Consider the following 25,167-nt stretch of genomic DNA (forward strand, 5'->3'; position numbering starts at 1 on the left):
TGGTTATTATTTATTATCTGATACACTGTGTGAAAACTGCCCACCCCCACTGGAAGCCTGTAGGATTGTCTTTTTCTCCCAGTTTTCAAATCTCATGATGACATGCCTTGGTGTGGGTCTCTTTTCATCCACAGCTCATGGACCCATACATCTGGAAACTTATATCCATCAATTCTAGGAAATTTATGAAAATATATCCTTGATGCTTTTCTCTCCTCTTTCTTTTTGTAACGTCTATTATTTGGATATTGTGTTATTTGGACGCGTATAATTTTCCTATTTAGTCTAGATTCTTCATTTATTTATTTGTCGTTTTGTCCTAATTTCTAGCAATCTTCCTCAACATTTTTTCCAGTATTTCTGTTGAACTCCTTCATGTCTGCCATATTCTTACTTTTCAAGAGCTCTTTGTTCCCCTCTGGAGGCTACTGTGTAATAGTATTCAGGGCCTCCCACCCAGGGATACAAATGATGTTAATGATCATTTTTTTTTCTTTTTAAAGTTTTCTTCTTCCTGCATGTGCTGTTTCTGTTTTCTTCTTTGCTTTTGGTGATAGTCTTGCATCTTAGATTCTTTCCTCCAAGTGCCTGTGTTTTTCTTAGCTGTCTGTTCACATCAAAGATGGCTCTGCAAAGTAGCTGTTTGAAAGCTTGGTGCCCCTGAGTGGGGCTCCTGGATTACGGTCGTCACTGTATAGTTCAGGCCAGACTGCTTCTTCGGGTCAGATGGCACTGACTCTTCCTCCAGCTCGGAGGGGATTAAGCCTGGATACCTGGCTTCTTTGAGCTTCTGTGAAAAGACCAGCAGCCTCCTCATTCAGTGTCTCACTGAATCTCTGCTTTCAGAGCTGGGCTGGTACACTCAGCTGCGCCCTCCCAATCCAGAGACCCTCCCTTTCACGTTTTCCAGAGGATGAAACTAGGCTCTGCCAGGAAGGGGAGGGGTGCTTGGCGGTTCTGAGTTGGGGAAGGCATCTGAGGGACTCATTCAGACTTTCAACCAATCCCCCTGTGTTCGTACTCTCCCATCACTCTTTTTTTTTTTTTTTTTTGCGGTACGCGGGCCTCTCTCTCACTGTTGTGGCCTCTCCCGTTGCGGAGCACAGGCTCCGGACGCGCAGGCTCAGCGGCCATGGCTCACGGGCCCAGCCGCTCCGCGGCATGTGGGGTCCTCCCGGACCGGGGCACGAACCCGTGTCCCCTGCATCGGCGGGCGGACTCTCAACCACTGCGCCACCAGGGAAGCCCTCTCCCAGCACTCTTGCTTCCAGAAGTTCCTGATTCCACCTCTCTGACTCGCTGGGAGTTTAGGATGCAGATCAGGCTGTCAGCTTTCCGCTCTGCTTCTTTAAATTAATCTTTCTCCATCTTCTTTGCCACTTCCAAATTTGGTTGTTGTTATCTATTTTTCTTTTCCTCTTCTCCCTATGAGTTTCTGCTTCCTGAAAAATCTTATACTGTCATTTTAAAATGGGGGTTTGGGGTAGGAGCAGGGGTAAAGGCGTGTTTTCAAGCTAGCATCTTTTGACTCACGAAGCTTTAAAATCACTGGTCATCTGTCACTGTCAGAAACTGGTTCTCACAGTGAATTTGGATTCTTTTCTTCTCAAACAGTTGTTGGAAGAGGTAGAAAATGACAGCCCCTATCTTTTGTTTAAAACACTTTTTCTGTATCTGAAGATGGGTGAAATCTTCTGCAGTGTGAAGCTAATTAAATGTGAATCATTCCAAGAACATTCTATAATGTCTAGCCGTTCACGGAACTTACTCTGCTAGTCAAGGTACTTTGCTCAAAGGGCCTGATAAACTGTCCAAACTACACTGGAGAAGCACACACACACACACACACACACACACACACACACACACACACACACTCACTCACGCAATCATTCAGTTTTACTTTCATTGTAACCATATAAATATGTGCATGTGTGTGTGTATATATATATATATATATACACACACACACACACACACACACACACACATATATATATATATACACTACCTGGCAAGTAAAACTGGTTATTTGATTTGAAATGGACCAGTGAGTAGAGTTTTTATTGCAAAGTTGGCAAAAAACCATGAACACATTTCTCTTCTAAATACGTTTAAAACTTAAGGCGAAAATGACAGATTTGTTGTTCTTGTTATAAAGAATGCTTTATGATTTTACAAAAAATAAAGCAGGGCTTTGTTCCTGAAGACAATTCAGTCACAACTAAAAAGGAAAGCCAATAAATTAACTGCACTCACAAAATGCTGTCTCTTGCTTTTCTAATATAGGATCTGGGAAGATTCATCAATCAGATGGTGACAGGGATGAGTGTTAACACGAACACAGCCAGTATTAAATCAGACAGAAAGGGTCTGAATCCCTGCATGGCCTTTTATTAGCACTGGGTCTTTGGGCAGCTTATCCAGCTGTGTAAAATGGACACAGATGTTATAGGGCCACTTTCAGGATTAAATGAGAAAACACATATAAACTGCTTAGTGCCATGCACGGTATAAAGTAGATAAAAACTCCCTTGTAATAAAACCTCCAAAGAAAACTTCGATACCAAAAGATCTTTACTGACAACCACACATTGCAGAGACAACCACAGTTCTCTGACTTGAAAGGCAGGTGAGCTGCATTGGAGGGTATGGGCTCTGGTTTCTGATTGGCTGAGGTGTCAGAGCTTCAGGATGCTGCTTCTTGTCCCAAACTGCATCCTTCTGCTAGGCTGTTCTACTTTATTTGCTATAATAAATTACTCCATATCATAGCAATAAAATCTATAAAAGTAATGCCTGATGCTAATGTGCTATGAATGTCTCATCAGGAACTTATGAAAATTAGTCTAAAACTGCTCACCACATCCAAAATCAGAGGGACTCATTTCTCAGTCAATTAGGTATGAAGAGTGAGCCTTAAGCCAAGCGTGAAGGCTCTGATGGTACGCTTCCCGAGATGGAGGCCTATTTCTCACTACTCAGAGCTTTCACAAGATGAAGATATTTGTATAAAGATAGTGAGATCATTAGAGAAATGCAAATCAAAACTACAATGAGATATCATCTCACACCGGTCAGAATGGCCACCATCAAAAAATCTACAAACAATAAATGCTGGAGGGGGTGTGGAGAAAAGGGAACACTCTTGCACTGCTGGTGGGAATGTGAATTGGTACAGCCACTATGGAGAACAGTATGGAGGTTCCTTAAAAAACTACAAATAGAACGAACTACCATATGACCCAGCAATCCCACTACTGGGCATATACCCTGAGAAAACCATAATTCAAAAAGAGTCATGTAACAAAATGGTCATTGCAGCAATATTTACAATAGCCCGGAGATGGAAACAACCTAAGTGTCCATCAACAGATGAATGGATAAAGAAGATGTGGCACATATATACAATGGAATATTACTCAGCCATAAAAAGAAATGAAATTGAGTTATTTGTAGTGAGGTGGATGGACCTAGAGTCTGTCATACAGAGTGAAGTAAGTCAGAAAGAGAAAGACAAATACCGTATGCTAACACATATATATGGAATCTAAAAAAAAAAAATGTCATGAAGAACCTAGGGGTAAGACGGGAATAAAGAACAGACCTACTAGAGAATGGACTTGAGGATATGGGGAGGGGGAAGGGTAAGCTGTGACAAAGTGAGAGAGTGGCATGGACATATATACGCTACCAAACGTAAAACAGAGAGCTAGTGGGAAGCAGCCACATAGCACAGGGAGATCAGCTCGGTGCTTTGTGACCACTTAGAGGGGTGGGATAGGGAGGGTGGGAGGGAGGGAGATGCAAGAGGGAAGCGATATGGGAACATATGTATATGTATAACTGATTCACTTTGTTATAAAGCAGAAACTAACACACCATTGTAAAGCAATTATACTCCAATAAAGATGTACAAAAAAAAAAGATAGAAATATTCATAAACCCCTGTAGTGCCTCAGTTTCCCTAACAGTACTTGTGTGTGTATGAGTGAGAAGAGGGTCCTTTGATTTCCTACTTAGGTAGGATAATTACGATTGGCACTAAATTTTGTGGGGTAGAGCCTTGCTTAAAATATTTCATGAGGCTCTATGTGGAAAATAAATATCGATCATTATAATAATTAGCATTCATTACGGTTCATAATGTGTTCTGGGCACCTTACATACACTAACTCATTTAATTTTCTCAACAATGTTACAAAGAAGGTAATGAGCATGCCATTTTATAGACAAGGGAACTCAGTACAGAGCGGTCAAGAGAGTTGGGAAGTGGGGCAGTCTGGGCTCTGAGTCCTTGCTCTTCATCATTTTCCAAGTTCATCCTTCTTCAGTTCATGCAATAGACTCTGCACAAGCATCTATATTCCTCGTCGCCCTCAGAGGCTCATTTCCTGGAGGGCACACTGGTTAGAAGAACATTGTTTACAGACTCCTCATTCACTCCTTCAACAAAGACAGGGATTAAACAAGCATCTTGTATGTGCCAGGAACTGTGCTAGACCTCAGGATTTACTATTTTGTAACAATGAAAATGGATTCTGTTTTTTTTCTTTCTTTAGCAAATTCTGCTTTCTCAACTGGCAAAATATGAGTATTTTCCACGAGGAGACACAAACTCAGGATGGTGATGATTAGTTGTGTAAATGGAGCTGGAGCTCTAGAAGGACTGACAGCCATGTTTGATGAGCTTACGTATCATTTCTCCATCCAGGTATGGCACAAAACTTTTAGCTTCCGTGAAAAGCTTTAGTTTACAGCTGGCTAAAATTCAAGCAGTTTTGTGGGGTTTTGGGATAGTTTCCATGATTGGTATTAAATCAGTTTTAGTACCTATGTAACATCATCATAAAGCATAATTTTATATGATTCTTTATGTGAATAAAATATTTTGCAGTTGTGTATACATGGCCACACTTGAAACAAACTGAACATATAAATACTGACTTTGAAAAAGGAATCTATCACAGGATTAGTTTTTAAAGGGGTACTCTCCTTTATAGATAAATTACATTCTTATGTATATTAATCTTTAAGAATAAATCTATTGCGAGTTGCCATATGATCCTGCAATCCCACTCCTGAGCATATATCTGGGCAAAGCTATAATTCACAAAGATACATGCACCCCTAGGTTCATAGCAGCACTATTTACAATAACCAAAGTGTGGAAACAACCTAAATGTCCATGGACTGATGAATGGATAAAGAAGATATGGTATATATGGTGTGTGTGTATATATATATATACAATGGAATATTACTCAGCCATAAAAAAGAATGAAATAATGCCATTTGCAGCTATGTACATGGACGGACCTAGAGATGATCATACTAAATGCAGTAAGTCAGAAAGAGAAAGACAAATACCGTATGATATCACTTATATGTGGAATCTAAAATATGACACAAATGAACTTATCTATGAAACAGAAACAGACTCACAGACATAGAGAACAGACCTGTGGTTGCCAAGGGGGAGGGGAATGGGGAAGGGAAAGATCAGGAGTTTGGGATTAGCAGATGCAAACTATTATCTATAGAATGGGTAAACAACTAGGTCCTACTGTACAGCACAGGCAAATATATTCAATATCCGGTGATAAAGCATAATGGAAAATAAAGTAAATAAAACTGCTTTTCAAATAAAAAAGAATAAATCTATTGCATTAAAAAAGACCATCCTCTTAAGTAAAATTTGAGAGTAAAATTACAGCGTGGCAAACTGTGTGGTAAGAGAAGCTTCTGAGGAATAGGTATCTTCTGTAGATGCACCAGTAGTAAGCATTTCTAAGGACTCAAAACTTAGTATTGGGCCGTGGCACTCAGAGTGTCTTTACTGAATGGAGGCAGGAGGAAGAAAGAATGGGGTGGAAGCAGGGTCTCTGCGTGCAGCCAGCAAGCAGGCTCTACACTGCACAACTCCAAGAGGTACCACATTCATGGCCAATTCTGATGAAATAAATGAATGGAATGGAATGGACAGGATAAATGAGAGCAGGGTTAAAGTTACATGGGGGTTGCAGAAGCCACGTAGAGCCCCAAATACTTTTAGAATAGTAAGTTCTGATGAGCTCTCCCTTAATCTCAGCAAGCACAGCTGGTGACAGAACAGTGGCATACCATCTTTGCTTCGTAATGAACAAACTGAAAGGGGAAGCGACCCAGTTAAAGGCGTAAATGACTGTAGTAGCAACTAGAATAGGTCTGGAGTCTCCAAAGTCCCATTTCATCTTTCTACTTACTCTACAGAGGAACGTCAGATCCATCAGTCCTACTTTTCTCCCAGTACTGGGGGTTGGGGGAGATACAGGCTCTCATACATATGGCTTCTTGTTCTTTTTTTTTTGCAGTACGCAGGCCTCTCACTGTTGTGGCCTCTCCCGTTGCGGCGCACAGGCTCCGGACGCATAGGCTCAGCAGCCATGGCTCACGGGCCCAGCCGCTCCGTGGCATGTGGGATCCTCCTGGACCGGGGCACGAACCCGTGTCCCCTGCATCAGCAGGCGGACTCTCAACCACTGAGCCACCAGGGAAGCCCTGGCTTCTTGTTCTTAACATTTATTCCATATTGTAGTACCACTATTTTTGGTGTTACATTAGATATATGTGATTTATTGGTTATTAATAAAACTTCATTTTCGATGTTAAATGTATATTGTCAAAGTTGAATTGAACAGCTCCCATTTCATACACCCACTTGAGAACTCTTTGTTTTTGCCTTAGCCACTGATGTAAATGCTATCCGACAGTGTAGTGAGGCTCCCTTATGTAGCCTCATCACTCTCTGGAAGGGACCACACCTTGGTCACAGATGTTGCTTCTAGGTCTCCTTTGGTCCTCATGCATTATTCATTTGCTTCATTTTCTTGGAGCATTTATGGATGAACTTAGTTTATGGATATTAAAAGCATAGAGACCTCAATTTCCATTCTATAAATTTCCACTGGTGCTCAAATTTTCAAAGCTGTTTTACCAAAGCAGTTATAAATCTAGAGCCTGAGGACAAGAGGGAATTAAACACATTTATATGTCCTCCTTTTCTTTTTGGCTTGATTACGCAGGCACCTTGTACCATGGAGGAATTCAGGAAGTTACTAAAGGAAAAGACATTATTTCACTCTTGCAAAATGAATTATAGATGCATAGTGGACAGATGGGAAGATGGTCTCAACAGATTATTGTGAAAACTTAATCTATAGTATGTTAAAATGTAGAGAACCTCTATTCCTTCATATGCCACCTAATTATTCATGTGGGGTGTGTGAGACGTATTTATTGAGTACTTACTCGTTATTTGCCAGGGACTATACTAGGTATATAAATACGTTATTTTATTTAATACTCTGAATAACCTACAAAATGAGGATATTTTGCAGATACGCTTATTTCCATTTTATAGGTGAAGAAACCTGAAACTGAAGAGAGTTCCAGTAACTTGCTCCATTCACACAGCTATTCAGTGCTGCAGGGTGACTGGCTCCACATTTTTGTACCATTAGGTAGAAACTTGGCAATGAAACTTAAAACATTTGCCATGCCTGTAAACCATTTGAGAATACACTTTTCTAATGTCTTCCTAAAACTCTGCATTTTAAAAGATATCACTTGTACTTACAACTTATGGTTATTCCAAGTTCCACACTGTGTTTCTTAGGGAGCTTTACATGAAATGTTCCACTACTCGGGATGACAGACTCTGTAATTTCAAAACAAAAAAGAATGTGTTTAGAGAAGACTAGGAAGATTGGAGCACCAATCAATGAAAATGCATCAGGAATACTTGTATCATCACCATCATCTGTAGTTAAAGCTGTAGGAACTGACATAAAATCCTGATAAACTAAGCTCCTTGTGAAGAAAAGACGTCCTACCCACAGGCAACAGTGCATAATTCACAGCAACAGTCGAGTTCCATGTTTTTAAAGTGTGATTCAGACAGCATCTCCATCAAATTTACCTAGGATGCAAGTTAAAAATATAGATTCCCGAATCATCCCAGATCTGTGGGATCCGAATCTCTGAAGACAAGGCCTAGAAATCTGCATTTTAAACATATTCTCCAGGTGATTCTTAGGTATACTAAAGTTGAAGAACCAAAAGTAGTTATATTCTTTTCTTCCCCAACCATAGTTTTTGCAGAGTTTATTATTCAGCAGTGCTTTCTTTTTTTCATTCATAGCTGGGGGAGATGGATTTCGGAAAAGATTTCAGTTAGCTGTGACGGTTGTTGATTTGGAGGAGGAGAGGTGTGCCTGAATTTGTAAGGTAAATGTGGAAAAGTACACTTAAAGATGTAGAAGCAGCAGTGATAGTCAAAATATCTCACAACCAGAATGGTCCTGACCACAAGCAACCAGACTGAGTGCTGAGCAGAGTTGGAACGAAGGGACCCAGGAGGTCCCACCGCACCAAGGATGACCCTCTAGTTTCTGGATCATGGGGACGTTTCAGGGAGGAGCAGGAGGGCAGGGGTCACTGGAACAGAGCGAAGTTGGGCTCAAATGTTGGCCAACCAGTAGAGAAGTAAGCTAATGTAGGAACAGAGAGGGAAGCGGTGTGTACTGCTCGACTCTCAACCTTGGATAGATCTACTGTGATTTTACCAGGGCGTGACCAGTATCCGAGAAAGAAAGAATTGCTACATATTCTTAAATATATTCTTAAAATTCCTCTAACAGTCTGGGAGGCCTTCAATTGGAGACAAGGTTAAAATGGAAATATCCTCTTAAGAGATAACATCTATTCACACTAAGTAGCTAAGGACTATAATCCTTTCTTGAAGGTTTTAGAAAGGGGTAGGAAGGGTTGGCAAGAAACAAAGGAAACATTAGCATAAGGGGAGGCTTGTGGGATGTCGGAATGAAACCACTTTTTCTGCTTCATTTTGCGCCAATCTAGCTCCCAAACCGCCACAAAGAATTAACTACAGCTGCTGTGATGTGGGTAGAACTATTCGGTCCTCAGGCCCCTAGTCCAATTTGTTAATCACATTTTTAACATGTTTTGAGTCTCTGCAAAGCAGAGGTGAAAGGTGGGGGTGGCCTCATGGAAGCAGAGTACTTCCTTCCTTCATCTGTCTTAACCTGCTCTTCCTGGCCTTTTCTACTTGCCCATGAAGAATTTAGGCAGTAAACCTTTTGTAAGACCAGAACCTGGGCTTCCCTGGTGGTGCAGTGGTTGAGGGTCCGCCTGCTGATGCAGGGGACACAGGTTCGTGTCCCGGTCCGGGAAGATCCCACATGCCGCGGAGAGGCTAGGCCCGTGAGCCATGGCCGCTGAGCCTGCGCGTCTGGAGCCTGTGCTCCGCAACGGGAAAGGCCACGGCAGTGAGAGGCCCGCGTACCGCAAAAAAAAAAAAAAAAAAAAAAAAGTAATAATAATAATAAGACCAGAACCTGATCTTCCAACTCAGAGTAACTGCCATAGACAAACAGGAGCACACAGTAAAATTTTGATTTTCCTGGGCCCTCCAGGCTTCTAGAAAGTCATCTGTAAAGAAGGTTCCCCAAACTGCCCTGGTAAGTTTCAGCCAGGGCTGCTGGGTAAAGGCAGGTCTGCCCCCTCTGGCTTCTTCCTTCTTCCCAGTTCTTTCCTCATTTCGCTGGGGCGTGAGGGAATCTGTCGCCTTCTCCCACTTCCTCCTTCTCTTCTTAATTCTCCTGTCCTGTCAGGTGTGGCCCCTTGAGTGTCACAGATGTTGTCCTCAACTAAGACTAATCTAAGATGTGCCAGGAAGTAACAACATATATTTGTTTATTTATTCATGAAGAATTTGTATCCTTCCCATTTCCCAGTCGGAACTTGAGATAGATAAAATTAGTTATTTCCCCCAGTAGATTTCAAAAAGACTGGCTAATTTTAATATATTGGGGCAGAAAAAGAGAAATGAGGTTAAGTAATAACCACCTCGGTATGCTTTACTTCCTTACTTCAGGTGCTCCAAGTATCACAAATATTTACTTCTAAAAGATCTCTCAAATCCTTCCTTTCATCTTTTCTCTGAATCTTTGTGAAGGCTAATTACTACCTGCTTCCCACCACCAAAAGAGAAAGTTTAGGAATTTGGAATTAGCATGCAGACTGGGGGCAGACAGGGTATTTGGAAGAGGCTAGTTTGGCCCATCCGCACCAATAGCCAGGCTGCAGAGAGAAGGCAGAAAGAAGCAAGTGTACTTGAGGACAGTGTGAGGTCTTGGAGAGAGCCAGTGGTTAGCCTTGACAGCCCCTGGGTCTAGCTCTTCCAGGGGCTGCCTATTCCCTGTCCTCAAAGGCTGTGAAACACCAGTGTGCTTCCAGGAAATGCCTCTCCTGTCTAAATTAGCTTGAGTGCATTTCTGTGGCTTGCAACTAAATAGCTTTGCTATTTAGAGAACTCATTTCATGTATGTTTGTTTTAGTGTTATCCGTTTTACGAAAACGTTCTCTGTGAAAGGGGAGGGGAGCATAATGTATGTATATGTGTATCCACGTATGTATATGACATCTTGCCCAAGATGCTATACAAGTGAGTCTTTGATTCATAAGGGCCTGAAAAACACAGATCTAAAATAGTTACTATAGAAACATTTTGCTTTACATTAAAAAAAAAATTATTTGTTATTTTTGGCTGTGTTGGGTCTTCTTTGCTGCGTGTGGGCTTTCTCTAGTTGCGGCGAGCCGGGCTACTCTTCGTTGCAGTGCGCGGGCTTCTCATTGCAGTGGCTTCTCTTGTTGCGGAGCACAGGCTCTAGGCGCGCAGGCTTCAGTAGTTGTGGCACACAAGCTCAGTAGTTGTGGCTCGCGGGCTCTAGAGCGCAGGCTCAGTAGTTGTGGCGCACGGGCTTAGTTGCTCTGCGGCACGTGGGATCTTCCCTGACCAGGGCTCGAAACCGTGTCCCCTGCATTGGCAGGCGGATTCTTAACCACTGTGCCACCAGGGAAGCCCTTGCTTTACATTTTTAATGTAGGGAATCTTGACCAAGATTAACATTGTTAATGACACTGAAGGAAACATTATCACTTCCTGGAAAACAGTAATAGATCACTTTTGACTACATAAGATTTGAAATATTTATAATGAATAAATATCAACATATGAATCTCTTTGATCAAACTGTGGCTTCATTTTAATCTTAAATGTCAACATGATTTATTTTCTATTTGGTAATTTTCCCCCCCATACAATTACTTGGTTGTTAAAGCCAAGGCACGTTTAATTTGGGGTTTCTTAAGGAAATAATAATAAAGAGGAAAAAGATCCAATATTTGGAGAAACAACAGGTTTAGAGTAAGTAAACAGAACATTTATTTTCTTACACTCCCATGTGATTATTTTGTGCTTCCCTGGTTTTGCTTTATCTTTGTTAATACTGTAATTAAAAACACATTTGGGTAAACAAAGTCCTCTTTCTTTCCAACTGGTCTGCTTTTTCTGCCCAAAGCATTCATTGTTGGCACAGTAAGATAACCACCACATCACAATTCATCAACCTGGACACCCTTGTGAGATTTGAAAAAATTAAGGAATTATAACGGGGGCAAATGTAAATGTTTAACTCCCACTCACACAGAGAAAAACACTGGGGATTCTAGTAATGATGGCAAACAACATTTGATAGGATTTTTCACGGAGGCTTCTTGCCAGGACAAAGCTGTATTTTTTCCAACAAAGTAACTTCAGCATTAAAGTAGAAACTTTAAGCATTCATTATATTGTACACTGGCATTTAAAAGACAGTATTGAAAAGGCAGAATGTAAACTGTGCGTATGTTATGATTATAGCTTTACAAAATTATATGTATGGTAAAGGACTTTGGTAAAGAAATATAAAAAAATAAACTTTTGTTTATTAGAATGATGGGGTTATAAGTAACTTCAGCATAAGAAAAATCCCTTTAACATTACTACAATTTGTTTGGACAGTGGTACCCATGTAAAAAGAGATAGATTTAGGCAAAAGTGTACTCACCGTCAAGCTTTTTAAGCACTGTCTGTGTCACTTAGAATGTTTATAAAATAGAGATAGGTAATCTCTAAGATCCAATAGTTTGAGAATTAGTGTCTGGGTATATTTCTGAGGAGGAACTGGAAATGAATGGTGGTTCATATCCAGACAATTAGGAGTGATACACATAAAATAAAAATGCGTGTATCGCACAAGTAAATACTTAGTAGACACTGCTATGGAGAAGGTCAATCGTGCTGGCCATTCCACTACTGGGATGTAGTGAGTAGATGCTCCTCGATATCCTACAGTGCACAGGAGAGACACCACCCCTCAACAAACAATGTCAGTAGGGCAGAAGCTCAGAAATCCTGCTGTTTCACGCTGGGAAACCTAATATCGTTTTGAAGAGGGAGTGTAATACGATATGGAAAAGACAGGTGTAAGTCAACAGACCCGGGATCTACCGTTCACTTTGCTGTATGACCTTGAGTTTCCCCACCTCAGTTTTCCCATTCATAAATAAATGAAGGTATTGGATTATAACAGTCCTCCCGCCATGAATGTTCTACAATTATAATAAGTACATTCTGGGGCCACAGGACAGCCTTCTTTGAAAGTGCCATCTGACTGATTCTTATGAGGTCTTTTACTGGCTTCTGCTTGGCCACAGCTGACGGGAAGGGGAAGATGCTACACCTAAGCTGGGCCACTTAGGTGCTTTTTCTTGGGAATTAGAAGTTAAAAATGGCTGGTCCTGGCTGGGCATGTTAGCAAGGATGGGGCGATCATGTACAGTCAGAAGTCACAGAAAACTTGTACAGGGACAAAGGGAGCAGATGTGAAGAAACAAGCAGCACCAAGAGACGAGGAACCTCAGAGAAGCAATGGGTATTAAATCAATTCTTGGTGCAGATTGAACTTCCTGATCCTAGTCTCTCAGGAGTGCCAACTGTACTTCATTCATTCATTCATTCATTCACCAAGTATTGGCTGAGAGCCTCCTGTATTCCAAGCACTATTCTGGGTGCTGGGGTACATTCTTGAACAAAAGGCACAAAGTCCCTCACATCATAGATTTTCCTACTGGAGAAGACAAGACAATGAACAAATAAATATACCCCATAACATCATGGCATAAGAAGGGATAAGAAGAGCTATAAATCTGGGCAAGGGGACAGACAGTGATAGATGTCGTGGAAGGCTTCTTTGAGCAATCTGAGCAAAGATCTGAATGAAGTGAGCAAACCACCCAGACATGTTGGGGAAGAGCTGCCCAGGCAGAGGGAACAGCAACTGCAGAGAGACTTTGATGGGATTGTGCATGGCAGGAGCAGCTAGTTCATACTCCCTCCTCATTCCAAGTCCCACCCTCCTCATTCCAAGTCCCGTCCTCCTCCTGAGAGACTTCACCACGTAGATGCTCCGCCCATCACTCTGCATCCCCCACTTCCAGACCTCTGGTTGAATGATACTTGCCTCCACTCCGCTTCACTTCGGCAGCTCACTACCCTGAGCCTTACTTGACCTCTGAAATCTTAAACTCTAATATGCCACTTTGACCTCAGTCTCCTGGCTGTTAGCCTTCTCATTCCCTTCCTCTCACTCCCCCCATTTTCCTTCCTGAAGACTCCTAATTCCTTAAGTGCTCCCTTTCCTTTTGGTCTCTCATGCTGATCCTTTATTGATTTCCGTCCCTCTCTAAGCTAGATTCTTTCAAGCACAGGCAGTATGCGTAGTGCTTAGAGTGTGGCCTTTGGAGCCTCACTGTCTGTGTTAAAATCCCAGACCTACCATTGATGGGAATCTCCGTTTTCTGGGGACATAATACTAGTAACTTTCTCCATTGCTGTTTTAAGGACTAAATGAGCTAATGTACAGGCAGGGCTTAGAAAAGTAACATGCCATAGAGTAAGCATTTGATAAATATCATGATAATTTTGATGCTATTATCATAATCATTCCTCTGCTCTTCCTGCGACGATTTGAGCCTCTATGACTTACGTGCTCCTTCTTTGAAACTTCTCTGGAAATCTCAGTCTCTGGATCAATCTAATCATCTACTGTCTTTGCTTTTATTCTTTGGCAGTTGAGGTCTCCTGACAAAAAACGACTTGACCACGCAGTTTGATGTTGCTATAGACTTAGAGCTTCTGGACTCTGCTTGGTCTACCACCCAGCTTGAAAATCCCTTTACATGAGTCTGGTTGGTTATCTCATTCATTTCCCCATTAGCTATTCTAAACCTTCACCATTCTTTTCAACTCCCCAAGGTGCTCACCCTTTCACCCTTGCTTGACAGTTCTTACATGATCTTCCTAAACACAGCTAAAAATGTAATTACATTCTCACATCTTTCTCTTCAAACTCCTAGGGAGAGGTCTTCTAGTTTCTGTCTTAGACGAGTTCTCTACCTATGTTCTAGATAACTTCCCTTCTCATCCCTTTGGAAACCCGTATCTACCAATTATCTCTTTTCTCTTTCATTTATTTTGGGCCCCAAACATGCTCAAATCTCTCCAGTCTTAACCAAACAAAATAACACCTCTCTGAATGTGGAATCCCCTTCTATCTGTTGTCCCATCTCCTTTCATCTACAGCTAAATGTCTTGACACTGCCAAATGTCCTCTGGGGCAAAACTGACCTTGGTTGAGAACCACCGATTAGAAGATAGGGTGGTATAGGACTTCCCTGGTGGGGCGCAGTGGTTAAGAATCCGCCTGCCAATGCAGGGGACACGGGTTGGAGCCCTGATCCGGGAAGATCCCACATGCCTCGGAGCAACTAAGCCCATGAGCCACAACTACTGAGCCTTCCCGCCTAGAGCCTGTGCTCTGCAACAAGAGAAGCCACTGCGATGAGAAGCCCGCGCACAGCAACGAAGAGTAGCCCCCGCTCGTTGCAACCAGAGAAAGCCTGTGCGCAGCAACAAAGACCCAACGCAGCCAAAAATAAATAAATAAAATAAATAAATTAAAAAAAAAGAAGATAGGACAGTATAAGACAGAGCACCGAGTATGTAACTAAATGTTGCAGAAGTTCTCAAAAGAGGAGCCCATGGTGGCCTCCAGTCCTTTTCATCTACTCCCTGCATTTTTCCTGCCAAACTGTCTTCCAAGACCCCTTGGCAGACAGACAACAAGCATAGCTTGTCTGTACTTCTCCACACTTTCTTCCCTCACCCCTCAGCTCCCTGCAATCTGACTTCTGTCCCTCAGTTGCTTGAAACTTCTCTACGATGTCTTTCTTCCTAATTGCTGAATCCAGTGGACATTTCCTTTCCTGCCTTCCTTACTTGAATTCTCCACAGCACTTTTATGCTATTGACGGCGACTTTTGCCTTGAAACTCTTGCTTTGGCTTCCAAAGAGTTTTGGTTCTCCTCCCACTTCTCCTATAGCATCTTCATCGTCTCCTTTACTAGCGTCCTTTCCCTTTAAATCTTAGTATTCCTCAGGCAAAGTCCCCTCCTCAGTCCCCTTCTTAACACTACTCTTTCCCTAGTGGTGTCCTTTATTCCATGACTTTAACCATCACCGCCATGTTGGTCACTCCTCAGTCCTGCTCTCCAGCAGAGACCCCAATCCCAGGCTCCAGGAGGTAGCCTGCAGTCTCCCGGGCACTTCCTTCTGCATTCCAGTGGCAACACACTTTCAGCAAGTCTATTCTTATCTTTCAGCAGTTCTTTCTTGTGTCTAATTGGATTCAAAGTCCTTGAAGATGTCGATCCTTTCTATTCTTTCTTTCAATGATCTGAACATAGCGCAGCACCTAGCACTTAGTAACTGGTACTTGGGAAGAGTCTCTTGAGTAAGGAATGGATGTACTTGTCCTTTTTTCCCTAGTATTGACAGTGGATTTGCCTACTCATGTTTAAAACAGAACTCTTTTTGTTATCCCCAAATTTCCACGCTTCAGGTCTTCTTCTCAGTTAAAGACACTGCTATCTGCTCAACCACTCACCTTCATAACTCAGGATGATTATGATCTCCCCTTTCTCTCATCTTCCATATCCGACCCATAAGCAAGTTATGTTAGCTCTGCTTCAAGCCACATCTTAAACTTTGCTCTCTGTCACCATCTCTAGCACTACCGCCTTGTCCAAGCCACCAATCTTCTGCTACGATCTTCTGTTTCTTTCTAAGTTTGCTACTGTCCCCCCTACACTTCATAGGGATCTCTCCAAAACATCCATCAGGTTATCTCACTCCCCTCCGTAACAGGCTCCATGGCTTCGTTACACTTGTAAAATTGTACCAAGGCACTGCACTGGCCTGTTCCAACCTCTCCCACCCCACCTCCAAATCCAAACCTGACTCCTATCCCCAGCTCCCTTATATGCTCCAGCAAGAGCCCTTTTTGCTGTTCCTCAAATCCACCAAGCTTATTACACTGGCTGCTCCCTCTGCCTGGAATGTTCTCCTCCCAGATTCTGACATGGCTGGCTCCTTCTCAACCTTAAATCTCTGCTGAAATGTCTCTTCCTTAGAGAGTTATCCTATGGAAAAAAAAAAAACCCTACAGTCATTCTCTAACCCCCATTCGGCTTTATTTTCCTCAGAGCACTATTACTGCCTAAATTTATATTTACTAATTTTTAAATTAACTTTCTGTACTGCTATAATATAAGCTTCATGAAGACAGGGATTTTTTTTTTCTCCCCTCTCCTGTCCACTGTTGCATCTCCACTGTATAGAATAGTAACTGGCCCACAGTAAACATTCAGCAAATATTTGCTGGGATAATGTGATCCCTATGTCCAAAGGCATATCTTTATTGATTGGTAAAGGTTATTGGGTCTGTGAGATAGTATTTCATTAAGAGAAGACAACTTTCTTAAATGGGAACTAGCACAGACCTCTAAAACCTGTACGCCTATTAGCTACTGACAAGGACTCCTTCCATGGCCAAACTTAAGTCATACAAATGCACTTGCTGTTACTGACGCTGAGTTCAATCTCTTTCCTATTGCAAGTCTTGATCACTACTGAAATAGTCTTGAATAAAGTCTCCCTTGTCATTTTTAACAAGTGTCTGGTACGATTTCTCTTTAACGCTAGAGACCAAATATTTACCTACTGGGCTTGAATAAATCCACCCAATGAATTTTCATTGTTCCCCACAGAACTTTCATATTTTTTTCTGCAGTGGGAAGAGTCAAAGAGAGGCATTTCTTGCCCCTGTGACTGAAGAATATGGTTTCTCTAGCATATAGGGGAAAAGTCAGGAAGAATAAAGGCTACATGATTTTTTTAATCACTTTTATAGCAGCTATTACTTATTCATTTTGTCACATTTATTTTCAATTGTTCTTGTGGTGACATTTTAATGAATAATACAAAAGCAATATTCAGTTCAAAATGACACCTTGAACCTCTGAAACAAAAACACGTTCGTTACATAAAAACAATTTGTCGTTCCTCCCCCATCCCCTGCCACATAACCCACATAATTCACATGCAGTCCACTCCTGACTACGCAGCTGACTTGAGATTATATGATCATACCTGCAACATCGAACTCAATTTCCAGTGTGACCTTGCTTGTGATTGAAGAGTCTCGGAGGAGCTGGCTGGCTTCCTCAAAGGTGCTGTCTTCAGTTGGAATTCCATTAATGGCCAACACTCTGTCTCCAATCTGTAGCACCCCACATCTGAATTTAGAACCACACGTTACAGGTCACAGATGGAGTAAATAATTATCCACTTGAAGTTGCCAAGATCCTGGCAAATAGCATTTGGTCTCATTTATTTAATGCTGTGGACATCCTATTAGGCCAACTGCAATATCCCACATTCCTTTTTTTGGTAATAAAAGTGTAGTTGATTTACAATATTGTGTTAGTTTCCGGTGTACAGCAAAGTGATTCGGTTATATGCAATGTCCTACATTCTTGCATTTCTTGGCTACAAATGTGAGCAAGGGAATCTTGAAGTATCCCAGAAAAGTAATTAATAATTCAGCACCATGGCATTGTTATAACCTGATCTGAACCAATATATAGTAATGATGAATGTGCATTCCCCCATGGCACAGAAATTATTATGAAGTTTGGACTTCAGAGATTTTTTTAATGGATTTTTTTTCCCTTTTTAATTAATTTAGCCTCTAGTCGCCAATGGACAAAAATCTGCTAAAGGCACTCATGCTCACTATTCTGTCTCAAACCTGATCAAGAACGTAAAATTTTATTGTCAGAACAGAGTTCATCACGTCTTGCATTTCCTGCGTTGAGCACTGTTCCATAATTTATTAGCTAGTCAAAGATAGCCAGCGAGAAATGCAGGGCAGACAACGATGCCGTGAAAGAAAATGTCTCACCTCTCTGCCGGGCTGTCAGCTTCAATATAGGAAATCAGAGGTGGAGAGGAGAGGGTCTCTGTGGCAAACACACTGCCCTGCAGTTGAATCCCAAATCCTGTGACAGGATCTGCTGTGAGCACAACCTCTGTGGTTTCTGTGTGAACAACCTGCCCAGCCAAGCCCACCGTACTGGAGGCTAATGACACTAGAGGAACAAACACACACACAAGAAATGACTTTAGATTGGAACAGGCACCAGGAACGCCAGCGTTTCTGAAACAGATCATGTCTCCGGAACAAAAACTCATTGGCAATGGTGGGATGTGAGGTTTTGGTCTTTTAGCATAAAAAGTTTCACCAGAGCTGAATAGGATAGATGAATCTCCCAATATTTGTCACATCTAAGTCACAGCATCAGTGTAGCCCCCTCCTCAGGCCCACCCCTAATAGCAGGGACAGTTGTGGGAGCTGTAGGAAGAGGATGGTCTTGCGGTCAGAGTACCTGGGGTCTAGTCCTGGCTCGACCACTAAGCAACCAGTTGGGTGACCTTGGGGTAAGTCATCTATCTCCTTCCTATCTAGGAAAATGGGGGTTGGGCTTAACTGGTCTAACGTGGTTTTTTTTTCCCCCCACTTTAGCCATTTGTACCTAAGGTTCCAGCTTTTACAAACAACTTGACCTTCAGTTTTGAAGAAACAACTGATCCAAGTCTGGCTCCTGGGGTGATGAGGATGTTCTGGTCATCAGCCTAAACGTGGCGTTGGGTTGCCACAATGGAGTCCTTTAAACCCTACATTCCTCCTACCCGCAAATTTGGTCTCTTCAGCTCTTGTTCTTTCCACTGGCTTGCCAGCCTGTTTTGTTATCTCTTATTTCATTCATTTCTCTGATATTCATCCAAGGCCCCAGGCACAAAGCTGTCTAGTTCCCATTCCCGACCTAGGTGGTGAAGAAGCATCCTCCAGGAAAGCCTTCCTCGCAGCGCTGCTCACTGGCACCCGTGCCTCCTTGCTCTCTGTGAGCAAGCTCTCTGCCTGTAGGGTCCTGCGTTTGACTGCCACTTCCTCCAATAAAGGTCTCTGGCCTCCTTCCTCCAACTGAAACCTGATGACACCACACACCTCAGGACACTCTCCAATCACAAGCTATTTTTCCTCACGCTCCCTGCCTGGGGCAAGGAGAGAGAAGAGTTTAGAATACTCCTTGCTGCCCGTATGCAGTGCTGTTTATCTCAAATCACACCTATTTCAAGTTCCATATTCTGTATTCATTTCTGCTTTGTCTCATCTTCAAACCCATAGTTTTCTGTTTTTGCAAAGTACGTCCATTTCCCCACTGACTTCAGGACTTGGCTGTGAACCTACCTCCTCTAACCCTTCGTCGTCCTCGGCACCTTTGACGTCACGGCCATAATCTCCTAACATGCTGGCTTGATGGTTCTTCATCTCTCTCAATGCCAGTTACTAGAAGTTCCATCCTCCTCCAGTTCTCTGCCAGCAGAGCCCTATGCTGGACCCCATCTTCCTTCAAAGTGGATAGAGCTCCAGGATCTCAATATCTGAATCCTCCTTATTGATCACACGTCCTTATGAGCCATCTTCCCAAGTCCCTACGATCTGACTTTCTCCTCTTTATGACGTCTAGTCCCATTTTCTCTCGCTTGTCTCCTAGTCTAATGGCTTTCAAACAATATTTTTAGCAACGGATATTTCCCCCCCTTCATATGAAAGCACGTAAGAGATGCCCTTGTATTCCAGATAAGAACACAGCTACTGCAGGTAGTGAGGTAGGAGCAGAACACTCCAGAAGCTTCTGCCTCCCTCACGTGAGAATCTGGTTTGCAAGCCATCATCTTTCCTCGTTGCCTTTTCTAACATCACTTTCCTCCACACTCCACCTGGACCTCCGGTGACCATTTCAATGATGCCTCTGCTAGTATTCTTACACCTCATGTGATTTTGTCTACTCTCACACACCGTACTCTTTGGTAACAGCCAGACACTCCACTGCTGTTACTGAGTTGCTGAAGGGTGCTACAGAAAGTCATGACGAATTCACATTATTCTCTATGGGGCTCTGGAATCTTTTGTGGTGTAATATTTTGTCACCTTATTTGATTCCTCATGGGATTTTTCAGAAATATTTCTACTCTTTTAAGGGTCAAACTTTACTTCCTTTCCTACAAGACTGAAAAGATCCAGCCATTTGACAAGAATTCCTTAAACAACATGCTTCTCAACCTCAGCTTCTCAGTATCATCATTTGCTCTCCCCCTCCACCCCCATTTCAGGAGGATGTACAAGGCTAATTCTTCCTTTCATTATTTTTGATACTATCCCTCCCTTTCTACTCCCTCTGTGATTTTGTGCCACAAAAACTTCTCTCTTGACATTTTCCCTAACTTTCCTACTCACTCCCCTAGCTTTCTGACCTTTCTCTATAGATTTGTACTGATTCCCAAACTGCTTAAAATTGACTTCTCCCTTCACCCTTTGCTATAACTACTCTCGCGAGGATGACTTCCTGATTGCCAAAATCAATGGCCTCGTCCTCTCTAACCACTCTGTAGCAACTGGCTTTGGGAACTATCCCTTTCTTCCTGAAGTGCCTCTCTTACTTTTGATGAAGATTTGTTCTTAGTTTCTTACTTTCCCAGCCCTTACCACTTCCTTTGCCTTCTGCACTCCAAACATAGAGCTGACCACAGTTCTGTCCTAAGTGTTTTCTACTCTCATTCTTTCCCCCATTCACTTCCAGCGCACCTGTAATATGACCTCTCATGTATCTTCTCGTGTCTCCCTCTCTAGACTCTCTCAAGCTCCAGTGATGCATTTCCTTGACGTCCCATCCACAAGGATGTCTCACTGACTCCTCAAACTCAACATCTTCAAATTGAGTTAATCATCTTCTCTCTCTCTTTGCCACCGCTATTTCTATGAACGGGACCATCATGTCGATGGTCCTTCAGGCTTGAAATCTCAAAGTAACCTTTGACTCACAACAGCTCATTGTCTTAAATCCAATCAGTTGCTAAGTTCTCCCAGGATGATGACTAAAATGTATCTTGTATAAATCCTCTTTTCCCTTCTTATTGCCAGTGCCTTAATTCAGGCTCTCATTACTTTCATTGCATTCAATTCATATTCCAATTATTCTAATATACCTGTTTCTGGGTCCCCTCATGTCCAGTGCTTTCCGCATATTATTGCCAGATTAACTTTGTTTAAGATGAGGCCCCAACTTCTCTACTCTCCTAGAGTAGAGCCTCATCACTGCTAGTAGAGATTACTACATAGGCTTCCAACCAGTGTCCTTGCCCCTTATCTTTTGCTAACAGCTCCAAATTGCTCCCAAGGGGCTTTTCTACTATGCAAAGGTCACCCCCCAGTTTAGAATCTTTTAATGGCTCCCGATTTCCTAGAGAACAAAATCTCTAATTCTAGCAGGCTACGCAGGATCCTTCATAAGTTCATTTTCTCCTGCCCATCCAGTCTCATGTTCCCTTATGCTCTGTTCCTGAGTCTTTCTTACAAGACTGAAAAGATCCAGCCATTTGAAAAGAATTCCTTAAACAACATTCTTCTCAACCTCAGCTTCTCAGTATCATCATTTGCTCTCCCCTTCCACCCCCATTTCACCTGCTGCAACTAAGGAACCCATGTGCTGCAACCAAGGAGCCCACCTGCTGCAACTAAGATCCAGTGCAATCAAATAAATAAATATCAAAAAAAAAAACAAGGGAAGGGGGTTTCCCTGGTGGCGCAGTGGTTGAGAGTCCGCCTGCCGATGCAGGGGACGCGGGTTTGTGCCCCGGTCCGGGAAGATCCCACATGCCGTGGAGCGGCTGGGCCCGTGAGCCATGGCTGCTGAGCCTGCGTATCTGGAGCCTGTGCTCTGCAACGGGAGAGGCCACAACAGTGAGAGGCCCGTGTATCACAAAAAAACAAAAAAACAAAAAAACAAGGGAAGGGCTAAAGTGGCAGAGGGCACAGCACATACAGAGGTGCAGAGGCATGAGAGCAAGCCTGGAGAACATGACTCAGGAGCAACTAAGCCCGTGCGCCACAACTACTGAGACTGAGCTCTAAAGCCCACGAGCCACAACTACTGAGCCCACGTGCCACAACTACTAAAGCCCGTGTGCCTAGAGCCTGTGCTCCACAACAAAGAGAAGCCATCGCAGTGAGAAGCCCACACACCACAACGAACAGTAGCCCCTGCTTGCCGCAACTAGAGAAAGCCTGTGTGCAGCAACAAAGACCCAACACAGCCAAAAAAAAGAAAAAACCCAAAAACCAAAAAACTTTAAGATGTGTAAACATCCACCTGAGATAACCAAACAGATTATCATTTATCTGTAGTCACTAATATCCTTAATCAAGAGAGCAGTCTTACCTCACACAAACAAATGTTTGGCCATTAAAGCAGAAGTATGAACATGAATGCATCTGTTTTAATTGCTCTTCCCTGCCGAGGGCTGTTAGCCCGTTTTCTCTCAGTAAGCAGTGTTGCACAAGAAGGCATTTTATGTAAAAAATCTCATATAAAAATATCCACCACAAATCCTGAGGCATTAAATGGAAGACTCAACCTATGTATTATGTCAAAGTGGAACCATGTGAAAAATGCCTAAGTTTGAAAGCAGTGTTAACATCTCAGATATAGGCATCATAATAGCAAACACTAGTGCTTACTTCAATAGTGCTTACTATTTAATAAGTATTGTTCTAGCATATATATATTATATATATATAGTATATTTATAATTATAGTTCTTATTTCATTGGGTAATTGTGAAGATTATATGAGAATATATCATTGTTCATATATATATATGAACATATCATATATATATATGAATATATAGTCTAGAATGTATTTCTTGTCCTGCACGTTCCTTTCAGTGATGAGTATACACACACACACACACACACACACACACACACATACACATTTTCATATAATCTTCACAATTACCCAATAAGGTAAATACTATAATTAGCCCCACTTTGTAGCTAGGAAGGCCAAGGTACAGAGAGCTTAGAAAATCTGCTCAAGGTCCTAGAGCTAGAAATTAATGACACTGGGATGAGAACCCACACAACCTGGTTCCAGAGGCTATGCTCATAACCAGTTCACTCTGTTGCCTTCAACTCATTTCTTCCATGAGTAAATAATTTGCTCTCTCGAGTCAGCTAAGAAACATATGAGGCTCTAGAAGTTCCTTGTTCTCAGTCTTCCTTCTATTTACCTATACTAAAGACGACAAATCTTCTATTTGAAGGGATATGCACGTCAACATCATGAATACACCACAGTGGAGGTTTGCGATGGTTTTCCTTGTAAGGAAACCTCAGGTTCTTATAACATGAAGAGACCATGTCCCAGTATGGGTGATGGCTTGTCTCCTACACTGATGGTGGCATTGGTAGGCCTGGCCACAGACCCACCTCTGAAGACGAATCTCTGGCAAACCAGCTGCAGAGCCAATAGATCCAACCACCCTTCCTCACAAGAACATTTTCTCTTTAACACCAGTCTTGAAGTACCTGGGTTTGGTTTTGTTTAGGTAACTTAAGAGTGGTCCTTACTTTATCCCCATGGTAAGCACAGGAAGAGATCCCATCTTCTTCCCCATGGTAAGCACAGGAAGAGATCCCATCTTCTTTGAGCTTCTTTACAGGAATCACAATCATGGCCACCAAAAAAACCAAGAAATACTCACACCTCTCTAGACTATGATTAGATCTGGTTGGAGAGATAGGTGTTCTCTTCCTTTAAAACTTATGTGATTATGACGAGAGATTATATTCTGCCCTCCCGTCACCACAAAAGAAAAATTTAGGAGTGATGTGTTTCTTCCCTTCTTCCCTAAGACATTCAACCACCCTTTTCTTGTTTACACGTACAACCAGCTATCCAGAAACAAGCAGCCAACCACATTTTCCTAGTCTTGCCTAATCTATAATGTGCTTGGCTGTCCCAGAAGATCGTATTTCTAAGAATCACGGTCGAAATTCCTGGACCTTAGGATGCTTGTTGTAAAGACGAGCATCCTTCAATCTTCCTGATGCTGGAGTGAGTAACAGAGATATATGTTAGGGCAGAGATTTTCAGTGCGGCACGTTCCTGGGGAAAGTTTTAGAATCTTGGGGAGTGAAATACAGTTTGAAAAGGCACATTCAAGGGGAATGAGATATAGTTTGAAAACGCATGTTTAAACTTATCATTGCCTTTCTTGTAGGGGGAGGTTCATGAAATATAATTTAGTATGAAATTTATAATAATATTAAACAACTGCATGGAACTCTTATATTTATCAAAAGGGGGACCTAGTTTTAAAAAACTGCTTTAGAGTGAAAAAGAAACTAAGAACAAAGATTTCATGTCCAAAACTACCCAGAATATAAGGAAGAAGTCTTAAAGAAAAAAAATCACATCTTTGGTTATTTTATCAGATCAAAAGAGCAAGAAAAAGATCTCAAAAACAAAAGCTGTAGGCAAAGGTAGAATGAACTAACAAATTCAGTCTGAAACCGTATTTGGTGCAATCATTACCTTGTCGATAAGAAAGATCATTTCAACGGTCTTTGGCGCAGGGCTGCGAGCTGCTTAGCGTCTACCTGTGAAACACTCTTCCCGAAGCTTTCCTTATATCCAAGACTCCAACAGACCCACCCGTTTCCTCCAGGCCAAAAGTCATTGGCTAACATTTCACTTACGTGAGCTTTTGAAGTCTTTCTTTTTCAACCTCCTCCTCATCATGGTTCCACGTGGGCTAGTGGAGTAGAGGCTTCGAGGCAAAGTCCCCATGTTCAGGGAACTCAGGCTGTATGCACTCGTGGAGGTAGGAGAGAAGGATGAAGACAAAGCTGCTGTAAAAGAGTGAGGACTTGGCACAGAGCATTCTCAGGTGGGGTGTGAGCCTGCCACACC

At 42.3% G+C, this 25,167-nt stretch overlaps 1 protein-coding gene across 1 annotated transcript in view; it reads right to left on the reverse strand.

Moving 5' to 3' along the window:
- Nucleotides 1-25,167, reverse strand: part of GRIP1 (glutamate receptor interacting protein 1) — a 171,694-nt gene that overhangs the window by 70,072 nt on the left and 76,455 nt on the right. Inside the window, exons 9-12 of the mRNA XM_029205607.1 lie at nucleotides 24,954-25,106; nucleotides 18,249-18,435; nucleotides 17,435-17,580; nucleotides 7,619-7,699 (exon numbers count right to left, since the gene is read on the reverse strand). Coding sequence (XP_029061440.1) covers nucleotides 7,619-7,699; nucleotides 17,435-17,580; nucleotides 18,249-18,435; nucleotides 24,954-25,106 — 567 coding nt within the window. The remainder of the gene's footprint in view (nucleotides 1-7,618; nucleotides 7,700-17,434; nucleotides 17,581-18,248; nucleotides 18,436-24,953; nucleotides 25,107-25,167) is intronic.

This window comes from Monodon monoceros, unplaced genomic scaffold (assembly GCF_005190385.1).
Source record: "Monodon monoceros isolate NGI ecotype Baffin Bay Population unplaced genomic scaffold, NGI_Narwhal_1 Super_Scaffold_6, whole genome shotgun sequence".
Classification (NCBI taxonomy): Eukaryota; Metazoa; Chordata; class Mammalia; order Artiodactyla; family Monodontidae; genus Monodon; species Monodon monoceros.